The sequence below is a fragment of the Bos indicus genome, chromosome 16 (assembly GCF_029378745.1).
Source record: "Bos indicus isolate NIAB-ARS_2022 breed Sahiwal x Tharparkar chromosome 16, NIAB-ARS_B.indTharparkar_mat_pri_1.0, whole genome shotgun sequence".
In the NCBI taxonomy this organism is placed as follows: domain Eukaryota; kingdom Metazoa; phylum Chordata; class Mammalia; order Artiodactyla; family Bovidae; genus Bos; species Bos indicus.
Window position 1 is genome coordinate 61557986 of NC_091775.1, and position 12157 is coordinate 61570142.

The window sequence follows — 12157 nt, forward strand, 5'->3', positions numbered from 1 at the left end:
CGCTGCTTTCTTTGGGGTCTCACAAAGTTGGACACGACTGAAGTGACTTAGCAGCAGCAGCAGCAGACCAAAACTATATGTAAACCTGAACAATGGATGAGGAGCCTGGTGGGCTGCAGTCCATTGGGTTGCGAAGAGTCGGACACGACTGAGCAACTTCACTTTCACTTTTCACTTTTCACTTTCATGCATTGGAGAAGGAAATGGCAACCCACTCCAGTGTTCTTGCCTGGAGAATCCCAGGGATGGCAGAGCCTGGTGCGCTGCTGTCTTTGGGGTCTCACAGAGTTGGACACGACTGAAGTGACTTAGCAGCAGCAGTAGCAGACCAAAACTATATGTAAACCTGAACAAAGAGCTAAAAAATGACTCAAGAACTATTATCTGTTCTTGTTTCTGTTTTAACTATCCTGTAATCATGAAGAAGCTGTTTTTCATCATTGTCTTCTTAACAGGATAACTCAGTAAATTAATGCCTTTAACAGAAACTGTAGTTCATGGTTTCTGTGTTTAATGCATTTCATTGTCTACCAAGAAGATAAGACAAAGTAAAAACTATCATCAATAAAAATAGTCCATCAGTTAGAAAAGCACTGATTAGATAGTTTTTATTCACTAAATATTTGTTTAGGAGCTACTCGTTGCAAGATTCTCTGCTAGGCAAGCTGTAGAGTAATAAGAAACTAAAAGAAGACATGCCCCTACCCATTGTGCTGCTAAGTCACTTCAGTCGTGTCCGACTCTGTGCGACCCCATAGACGGCAGCCCACCAGGCTCCCCCGTCCCTGGGATTCTCCAGGCAAGAACACTGGAGTGGGTTGCCATTTCCTTCTCCAACGCATGAAAGTGAAAAGTGAAAGTGAAGTCACTCAGTCGTGTCTGACCCTCAGCGACCCCATGGCCTGCAGCCTACCAGGCTCCTCCATCCATGGGATTTTCCAGGCAAAAGTACTGGAGTAGGGTGCCATTGCCTTTTCCGCCCTACCCATTAGGATCTCGTAATTTATTATTGAAATAGTAGACTTACAACTACTTCCGAAAGTTAATGATTTTCTCACTTTTCCAGGTACCTCTAAAATTCTCCCAACTTTGATTAGTTCTTTTGAATTCTGTTCTTTCAAGTTGGAAAGCCTCCTGGAGTTTCCTGACCTGCTTCTTGAAGAATGGGAGGGACTTAATGAAAAAATTAATGAGATGAAGTCTCAGTTGGATTCATCGTTATACATTATTGGCACTGTTCCGCAGTACATAGATATGGATTCTGGCCTGTAAGTTCTCATAGCTATCTGCTGGGGAGAAAGGAGTCCCCATTTCTCAGTACTTAGCCTCAATAATGGGTATTTGGGATCAAATGAGAAACCTTGACATCCTGTTCCTCCCAGGAAGAAAGCCATCTGACTGGGGGCTGGAGGGTGAGAGAATGTAAGGTCTACATTATTCACGACTGGCTAATGTGAGGTGAGGTTAGGAAGGTTGTCAGTGAGTAGCCTTTCTACCAAATATCTCAGGGCTTTGATTCACCTTCCTCTGAGTTCTCAAACAATTATCCACGCCAAAGTTTACTAGGCCCAGCCAAATGAAATTCTTTCTTTTATCTCATATTTACTTTTATACTCTTAAGTAAGTCACTTACCTTTATTTTACTTGCTTTTCCCTTCAGGGAACTACAAACACATATATTTAACATGATTCAACAGTGGCTTTTGAAGATAGGCGGTGAGATTAACAATGGTAACATGGAACTTCAGCGCCAAGTATGTACTTGCAGGAATTTATTAGATTGTTTTTTGCCTTGGCTGCGAGTTTTCTTCCAGGGAAAAACCAACTCATGGCTAATTGAAGTAGGAGATTGGGAGGGCAAAATGGGAACTTACATAATTACTCAAATGATTTTCAGTGGATTTTTAAATGAGGTATGTTACTGCATTTGGAATGAAGTTTCAGCAATGATCAAAAGTTTTTGAGATCCAGTTATTATCTTTACTCTTTACTCAGTATACTGAAAAAAATTTTCCCTCAATAGTGTTAATCATTTTAAAGATTTATGTTGGTGCCCTTGACTAGCTGAAGGGCTGACAGAAATGTGTTTCTAGGAAGAAAGACAAAATGCTACAATACAGTTGGTTTATAGTTATTAGAATAGGGACTTGCCCTGCCATTCTGAGGAACTGAACCTGTGGACTTCTTAACTATCACAACATGAAGTAGTAATTTCCAATGGATGTCTTGGTTTATTATATTTACTCCCACTTCCTAGTCTTAATTATAATCTAAATTTACACAGGAGACTCTTATTATAAGTAAGTATAATATGCAAATATTTGATGTTACAAAATTGATAAAATGAATTTAGCTAATTTTAATATTGCTTAAATTAGGAATTTGAAAGGCAGAGATCAGTGTGTTATATGGGAATGCTACTTATGAAGCATTATATCAGCCTGTGAGCATGTTGTAAATATAGAAACACCAAGAGTTGAGGAGCAAATATGTTAAGACTGGAAATATGGATACAGGGGATCACCAGACCCGTGAGAAATTTCTGATTTAGAACACAACCAGAAGTAAGAAGAAAAAGGGTAGGAGAGTGCCTGTCACATAGTGAGACTCAATAAATATTTCTTTGAAGTAAGAAAGGACATTCCAACATTGCTAATGTTTTATGGTGTTGCTACATTAACACCTTCTTTGATGAGATACTCAGTTTACTATTGGGGATTATCTCTGGGGAATCATAGTCTCAATTTTTAATATTATGGAATTCAGTTTTTATAATATAGGATTATTTAGAAAGTACCTTTATATACTTCTCCATACATCTCCATTTTGATGCTATAAGATTATAATGTAGTTAAACGGAATATAAAACTTGCAAGATTATATATTTCTCAAGAAATTGTATATATCCATATTAATCTATATTAATTGGTATAAGTATTTAAAAATGGAAAATTTTTATCTTTATTTCATTCACCATTCATTTTTCTTTCTGATCCACTTTCTTCCAGATATTTTTTGTTTGTTTTTTTCTTTACATCTTTACTTCATCTAATCTGTGCTGCTTGGCAGTAAAACCGATCTTCAAAGATTTTTTACTGTGTATCTCTATCAGCAAAAAATCATTGAACAATTCATTTCTAACTTACATGTGAGACTTACTCTATTGACTTTTTTTCTACATTGTAAAATATATATGACTAGTCAGAAGAGATGAGATGAATAATATTTCAAAATTATTTTTAGTAATGATTTTTAAAAAAACTGATGTGATCAAACAGGCTTCATAATTTTTTTTATAAGCACAGGTTAATGCTTAGTGACAAAGCCATCTGAAGGTCTGCTTCTAAGTTCAGTTTACTTTGTTACTTTTTTTTTAAAGGACTGTCATTGCTAAAATAATAGCTTGCAAAGAAGCGATCCAAATTGAAGAAATTCATTATAGTAAAATTTTCCATCTGCCATAATGTCAGTCAGTTGTTTTTATAAACAGGAGACAATGCAGCATTTCTTTTTTTAAACAAAAGATTGGCAATCAATTGAAACACTTTATTTGTAAGATTTTAAAACAATTAGAAACTTATTTCCAGATTTTCAAGTATATGAATTTGAGAGTTTTAATAAGTGAGCCATATATCATTTTCAGCAACAAAATCAAACCAAGATGGAAATCCTTCCAACTGTCCATTTTCAAAATGACTGCTCTATAGCATAAATTTATTTTGTGTGGGTGCAGTTAAATCACTTCACTTGTGTCCGATTCTTTGTGATGCTGTGGATCATAGCCCACCAGGCTCCTCTGTCCATGGGATTCTCCAGGCAAGACTACTGGAGTGGGTTGCCATGCCCTCCTGCAGGGGATCTTCCTGACCTAGGGATTGAACCCTCATCTCCTACACTGGCAGGCAGGTTCTTTACCACTAGTGCCACCTGGGAAGCCCAAATTTCTTTCACTCATTGTTAACATCAATTTTATATATTAAAAATAATTTTGGCCGTACCATGAGGCATGGGGAATTTTAGTTCCCCAACCAGGGATCAAACCTGTGCCCCTTGCTTTGAAAGAATAGAGTCTCAACCACTGGACCAGGGAAATCCCAACATCAATTATATTTTGAAGGGTTGAATTGTGATTTTTTTTTTTTTTAATATCAGCTAGGAGATGGCTGTTTTGCCACTTGTCATCCCTGAAAAGATCAGTAAATTTGAAACAAGCGTGCCTTTTTATAAAACACTTCATCTTAAAATTTCTCCTAAGAATTTGGTATCTGAATCACAATAAATCTGGTTTATTATAAAAATCATTTTCACTCTCCATCTAATTAAAGAGAAGGATTCCGTATCTTTGTGAAAGTAAAAGATATTCTTCTGTGTTTAATTTATTCTAATTTTAAATTCATCTGTGAAGTATTGCATGACCTTGTTTCTGTCATTTAGTCTCTTTAATATAGGTTTGAAATGAAGATAACAAATATGACTGTTTATTTCATAAGCATGCTTTAAGGACTTATTAATATTTTATGTAAGCAAAAATGACAGTATCATTCAGGCCATTGATGTATGAAAGAAAAGTTTAGAGAATTAATTCTCTAAGAAGAATTAGTGTAGTTGAGAAGCAACAGGGTTTTTGTGGGGAAAATATCTTTGACTTGTGAAAGGTAGTAGTCATTTTAACTCTTTCTCAGGAAGAGTTGCCCTTCCCCTAACTCTGCTGCTACTGCTGCTGCTGCTAAGTCACTTCAGTTGTGTCCGACTCTGTGCGACCCCATAGATGGCAGCCCACCAGGCCCCGCCGTCCCTGGGATTCTCCAAGCAAGAACACTGGAGTGGCTTGCCATTTCCTCCTCCAATGCATGAAAGTGAAAAGTGAAAGTGAAGTCGCTCAGTCGTGTCCGACTCTTAGCGACCCCATGGACTGCAGCCTAGCAGGCTCCTCCGTCCATGGGATTTTCCAGGCAAGAGTACTGGAGTGGGGTGCCCCCTAACTCTGGTCCTCACTAAATCCCCTGATGGGCTTGATTTGATTGAAGGGTTGGATTGAGTAGATTAGATTCATTAGTTTGGTTTGACTGATTTAATTTGTATCAGCTCCTCACTAAAGCCTATGGTCCTCAATAAGGCCTGACACTGTTCCTCACAAAGACCTGACTCTGATCTAAGGATTTAATCGATTGGATTGATGTGATAATTGATTCGTTACAAAACAGTTCTATTTTAAACTTTATATGGTTTTTGCTGTTTGATTTAAGTGGGTCATTTATATTATAATCTTTTTTTTTTTTTTAACAGATGGATGAATTGCATATACCCATGATCCAGTGGATGGTAAATTTGCTGATTTTAATGATACCTGACTTTCCTGATCCAGATATTCTCATAAGTCTGGAGAATAGTGCTGAAAAACGTGACCTCGGAATTGCCAAGTTAGAGCTAGATGCAATGGCCCTGGCAAAAAAGTTGTCCCAATATTCCAGCTATTTGAGCAGGTGAAACTATCTGGTTATTGTATTATTTCTGTTGAAAATTAAACATGGCATAAAGCAGAGGAAAAACACTGTAAATCAACTATACTCCAATAAAAATTGAAAAAAAAAAGCAGAGGAGAGAAGGGCAGTTAGTAGTAGCAATAAGGGATTGTTTTAAAACCCTGAAAGAAATACTAGGTCAGTTTTTAAGCTAGCTTCAACACTGTCCTGTTGGAATGTGAAATTTTGGTGTTTTCTTAATTACTTTAGAATTCCTTTGAAAACAGTGTTAGCATAAGCAGGATAGGAAGTGTATATGTATGTGGGAGTGAGAAGTAAAACAAAAAACAACAACAAACCAAACCAGCTGCATAAATAAATTACAGTTTTGCACCTATTGTGGGGGGAGTAAGTGTAATTTGCATATGTAATTCCATGCAAAATTGAATGTATACTTTTATATGTTTTACTAAACACCAACCAAAACATATTTTAAAAAAGCAAAAAGTGAGGAACTTTCCTGGTGGTCCAGTGGCTAAGACTCTGAGCTCTCATTGCCAGAGGCTTGGGTTTGATCCCTGGTCAGGATCTAAGACCTGTGTCTTAGGTCCTGTGGTCAGGAACTAAGACCCAATGCAGACAAATAAATTTTTTTAAAAAGAGGGGAAAAGCCTTATATCTGAAAAGCTCGAAGATTCCCATCGAACGAAGAAGATGTCTATAAAACTGTACTTTATTAACTAGGAAGCATACTGTCACTATGATTACTTCAGATTTGGGAAGTTGCTTTTACAATTTAGCCAGTTTTGCCTTCATTTCCGTTCAGTGTTGCCAATGGTTGAACATGACTTGAATGGAGGGGAGGGGGAGGATAGGACTGAGAAACTGAGCAAGAAACAAATTATTCTGTGGTCAATCAGTAGCTTAATTATTATGGTAAACTTCCACTGTATTTGGATTTATAAGAGAAACCAGCAATAAAAAGGTGATGCTCTGTATGTGTGTGTGTGTGTGGTTTTTTTTTTTTTTTTCAGTTGTTGCAAAGAGCTGGTAGTAGCTATGGCTGTGAATAAAGCAAGTCACTTAGAAAAAAATCCTGATAAGGAGCTTAATGAACTGGAGAAGATGAAGGTAATAACTCTATACTCCCCTTACTTTTGCTTTGTTTGTTTTAAGTAGACTTTTTGGGCATAATTGCTTTACAACAAACTGCACATACTTAAATGTGCAATTTGATAATTTCTAAAATGTACATACACTTGTAAAATAATCACTATGATTGAAAAAGGAGCATATCCAACAAGCTCAGTTTCCTTGTACCCCTTTATAATCTCTCCTTACAGCCTTGTCCTGTCCCAGGCAACGTCTGATCCACTTTCTAACCTCAAAGATGAGTTTTCAAGTTTTAGAATTTATATCAATTGAATCATAAAGAATATATACATTTCTTTGTCTGACTTCTTTGACCAAGCAGAATTATTTTTAGATTTGCACTGTTGCTTTTGTCAAAATGGCTTTTTAGTGCTGAGCAGTATCTCATTGAATGGAAATACACCATTTATCAACCATTCTTTGCTGATGAACGTTTGAATTATTTCCATTTTTTTATTATTACAAGTAAAGCTTCAATGGATATGCACATACATATGCACCGCTTTCATTTGTCTTAAATAAGTATCTAGAAATGGTTAGGTCATATGGCTTGCGTTTGTAGCTTTTTGAGAAACTGTCTTCTACGTTCCTGCCAGCAGTATATGAAAGTTCCAGTTGTTTCACACCCTCACCAAAATTTGATTCAGACAGTGATTTCAATTTTAGACATTCCAGTAAGTGGCTCGTGGCATGCCATTGTAGTTTTAATTTGCATTTCCTTCATGATCAGTGATGTTGAACATCTTTTCATGGGATTATTTGGCATTGCATCTCCTTTGGTGAAAGGTACAAAGCTGCTAAGAGGGTAGATCTTAAAAATTATCACAAGAAAAAAAAATGTAACTATTTGAGGTAATAGATGTTAACTGAATTTGTTGTGGTAATCATTTTGCAATACATACATATATCAAATCATCATGTTGTACATATTAAACATGTGCAGTGTTATGCATCAAGTATATATCAGTAAAACTGGAAAAGTGCTAAAAAAATACAATTGTTTTATAATTTGGTTACTGGTTACTTGATATGTTTAAGTCGTTACAAGTGAAATAAAATTAATAAACTGTTCATGGAAAAAAGGCAAAATATCTGCTCAAATCTTTGGCCTTTTATTATTGGTTTGTTTTGTTATCATTGAATTTGAAAGTATATTATATATTCTGGATAAAAGTCCTTTATCAGATGTGTGATTTAGAAATATTTTCTCTCAGTCTGTGACTTCCTTTTCTTCTCTTAACAATGTCTTTGAAAAAGGGGAACTTCTTAACTGATGAAGTCCAATCTATCATTTTTTTTCTTTTATGGGTCTTCTTTTGGTATTGTTATCTAAGAAAAATTTTGTATAGTAACATCTGAAGATTTATAGTTTTAAGCTTTGTGGGTTCAGATCTGTGACCCATTTTGAATGACCCGTTTTTTTCTTTTCTGGTGCCAGATATGGGTTGAAGTTCACTTTTTGGCATTTGGATATCCAGTTGTTTAGCACCGTGTGTTGAAAAAAACTACCCTTTCTCTATTCAGAAGCCTTTTCATCTTTTTAAAAATCTGGAGGGCACAGCAGCCCACTCTAGTGTTCTTGCCCGGAGAATCCCCATGGACAGAGGAGCCAGCAGGCTACAGTCCATGGGGTCCCAGAGAGTCAGACACGACTGAGTGACTAAGCACAGCACATTGATCGTATATATGGATATTATTCTGGATATTCTACTATGTTCTATTATCTGTATGTCAACATTGTCACCATTATCAATTTTGTTTTGATTGCTATAGTTTTATAATGTTCTGAGATTAGTAATGTAAATCCTCCAAATTTGTTCTTTTTCAAGATTGCCCAGGCTATTCTAGGTCCTTTGCTTTCCATATGTGAAGTTCTTAGAATTAGCTTATCAATGTTTCCAAAGAAACCTATTAGGATTTTTCTTATGATTACATTTTATCTATTGATTAATTTGTGGAGAACTGATATCCTAACAGTATTGAGTCTTTGGGCCTGTGAAAATTATATATCTCTTCATTTACTTAAGTTCTTTATTTCTTTCAGCAAAGTTTTGTAGTTTTCAGTATATAGGTCTTTGTAAGGTTTATTCCTATGTATTTTATATTTTGGTACTGTTACAAATTATATTATTCTGTAATTTCAATTTCTTATTATTCTTTTGTAACAGAATTATCATTGATTTTTAAAATTTTTGATTTTATTGGAGTATAGTTGATTTACAATGTTGTGTTAGTTTCAGGTGTACAGCAAAGCGATTCAGTCATGCATATACATGTATTCATTCTTTTTAGGTGTTTGTTTATGTATTTTTGGCTGTGCCGGGTCCATGTTGCTACACACACAAGCCTTCTCTAGTCGTGGAGAGCAGAGCTACTCCTCCTTGTTGTGCACAGGCTTCTCATTGTGGTGGCTTCCCTTGCTGCAGAGCTCAGGTACTAGGCATGCGGGATTCAGTAGTTGTGGTGCCATGGACTTAGTTGCTCCGTGACACACGAGATCTTCCCAGATCAGGGACTAAACCCATGTCCCCTGCTTTAGCAGGCAGATTGTTATCCACTGGACCACCAGGAAGTCCCTATTCATTCCTTTTTAGATTCTTTTTTCTTATAGGTGATCACAGAATATTGAGTAGAGTTCCCTGAGCTCTATAGGATGTCCTTGTTCATTATCTATCTTGTATATAATAGTTTGGGTATGTTCATCCCAAGCTCTTGATTTATCCCTTCCCCCCATGTTTTCCCCTTTGGTAAGCTTGTTTTTGATATCTGTAAGACTTTCTGTTTTGTAAAAGTTCATTTGTATCATTTTTTAAGAATGATTAAAAAAAATTTTTTTAAATTAGATTGTACATATGAGTGATATGATATTTATCATTCTCTATCTGGCTTCACTTAGTATGATAATCTTTAGGTCCTTCCATGTTGCTGCAAATGTCAGTAATTCATTCTTTTTATGACTGAGTACTGTTCTGTTATATGTGTGTATATATATATGTATCACATCTTTATTCCTCTGTTTATGGGCATTTAGGTTGCTTCCATGTCTAGGCTATTGAGCACAGTGCTACAATGAGCATTGTATCATGATTTTTAAAATATATTTATTTCATATCTTGTGACCTTACTGAACTCACTTATCCCTGCTAAGAAGTTTTTTTTTTTACCCTAGATTCCTTAGAATTTTCTATGTACATAATTATATCATCTGCAGATAAGGACAGTTTTATTTATTTCTTTCTAGTTTACCTGCCTTTAATTTCTTCTTCTTGACTTCTTGACTAACTAGAGTCTCCAGTACCAGACTGAGTAAAAGTGGTGAGAACAGACATCCTTGTTATAGTTTGGGGGAAAGTATTTATCCTGTCGTCTTTAAGTATAATGGAAGGATGGAAGGTGTAGGCTTTTCCTAGGTGTCCTTTATCATATTGATGAAGCTTTATTTTTATTCCATGTTTGTTAAAAATCTTTTTAGAGTCAGGAGTGAATGTTGAATGTTGGATTTTATCAAATCCTTTTTCTGCCTCTACTGAGACAGTCGATGAGTTGTCTTTTTTAGTCTTTTAACATGACCACTAACATTGATTGATGTTTTATTATTTATCTATTTATGACTGTGCTGGGTCTTCATTGTGTGTGTGGACTTTCTCTAGTTGCAGCGCACAGGCTGCTTTGGTGGAGCACAGGCTTTAGGACACACAGGGTCAGTAGCAGTGCTTGGGTTCTCTAGTTGTGCATGGGTTTAGTTGCCCTATGGGCATGTGGGATCTTAGTTCTCTGACCAGAGATCAAACTCATGTTCCCTGCGTTGGAAGGCAGATTCTTAACCACTGGGCCACCAGGGAAGTCCCTGATTGATTTTTGAATTGAATATTAAATGAACCTTACGTTCCTGGTATAAACCCCACTTGATCATGGTGTACTATCTTTTTATATATTACTAAATTCAATTGGTTGAAGTTTTGTGTAGAATTTTTGCATTGATGTTCTTGAAGATACTGATTATATATTAGTAGTTTACTTTGTTTTTTAGTATTTTTGGTTTTGATATTAGGGGTAATGTTAGTCTCTTAAAATGAGTTAGAAAGTGTTTTTTACTCTTCTATTTTATAGAGCAATTTGTATAGAATTATAAATTATTTTTTCCTTAAATGTTTGATATAATTTACCAGTGAAGTCATTTAGGTTTGTGAGAAAGTTTTAAGTTACAAAGATAGAGCTATTCAGATACAAGGCTAGCCAGTTTCTCTACTGGGTATAAGGAAATTTCCTTACTGCATATAGGGCTATTATATCTTCTTGAGAGAGCTCCTTAGCTTTGGTCTTGTAAGGAATCTGTAATTTCATCTAAGTTGTCTAATTTATTGATGCAGAGTTGCTCACATTATTCCCCATTATCCTTTTAATAATTATAGGATGTCCACTCTTGTCCCTGTTATTGAAAATTTGTATTTTTTCTCTTTTTTTCTCATCAGTCTATAAAAAGATTTGTCTATTTTTTTGCTCTCAAAAACTTGATTTTGCCTTTACAAATTTTTTTCTATGTTTTTGTTTCGCTAATTTCCACACTGCTCTTTATTATTTCCTTATTTCTACTTATTTTGGGTTTAATTTACTCTTCCTTTTCTTGTTTTATAATGTATGGTGACTGAGTTGGGTAAAGAGCCCGCCTGCAGTGCAGGAACTGTAGTTTGATCCCTGGGTGGGGAAGATCCCCTGGAGGAGGACACGGCAACCCACTCCAGTATTCTTGCCTAGAGAATCCCTGGACAGAGGAGCCTGGCAGGCTGTAGTCCATGGGGTCGCACAGAGTTGGTCACTACTGAAGCGACTGAGTACATGCACATAAAGTATAGCTGAGCTTATGATTTTGAGACCCGCCCATAAACAGTAGAATGGATATTGTATTATGCTGTATCAGGACTGGTGTATAGAATGTAGTCAGTTTTCTGTTCTTTGGTCTGTTTGATGTTTAAATGGCTGTTCTCATTAAATTCTGTGATTTTATGCTCTTCTGTATGTGTAATAGATCTCACAGTTTTTTAAAAAATGGATTATAACAAAATTTTATGTGTAATATCTTACTAATTAATTTAAAAATCTCTAAGAAATGGAGAATTTTAGGAAAATATACAGTAACATTAATTTTAGAAGGATAAAACTTGTCAGTTTTCAGAGAAGAAATTGATGCATTTGTTGAAAATGAACCTCAAAATTTTGCCTGGACTCCATAGATGTGTTCAGACTTTGAAGGAGCAGGTAATCCCCATGCCAGTTTAAGAGCATAGGTAATGATTGAACTTCTCCCCAGTTTATTTCATACAGCTGGCAAAGTTTTTTTTAACCCCAGTAAATTATAGGAGAAATAGTGTTAGTGTTAGTCGCTCAGTTGTCCCTGACTCTTTGCAACCCCATGGACTGCAGCCCACCAGGCTCCTCTGTCCATGAGATTTTCCAGGCCAAGGATACTGGAGTGGGTTGCCATTTCCTTCTCCAGGGGATCTTCCCAACCCAGGATTGAACCTGGGTCTCCTGCACTGCAGGCA

The 12157-nt window shown here is 36.0% G+C and overlaps 1 protein-coding gene across 1 annotated transcript in view; it reads left to right on the forward strand.

Annotated features, from left to right (window-relative positions):
- The window catches only part of AXDND1 (axonemal dynein light chain domain containing 1), a 79120-nt gene that overhangs the window by 40460 nt on the left and 26503 nt on the right, over positions 1–12157 (forward strand). The window contains exons 17-20 of the mRNA XM_019976985.2: positions 1067–1268; positions 1661–1754; positions 5287–5483; positions 6497–6593. Of these exons, the coding sequence (XP_019832544.2) occupies positions 1067–1268; positions 1661–1754; positions 5287–5483; positions 6497–6593 (590 nt within the window). The remainder of the gene's footprint in view (positions 1–1066; positions 1269–1660; positions 1755–5286; positions 5484–6496; positions 6594–12157) is intronic.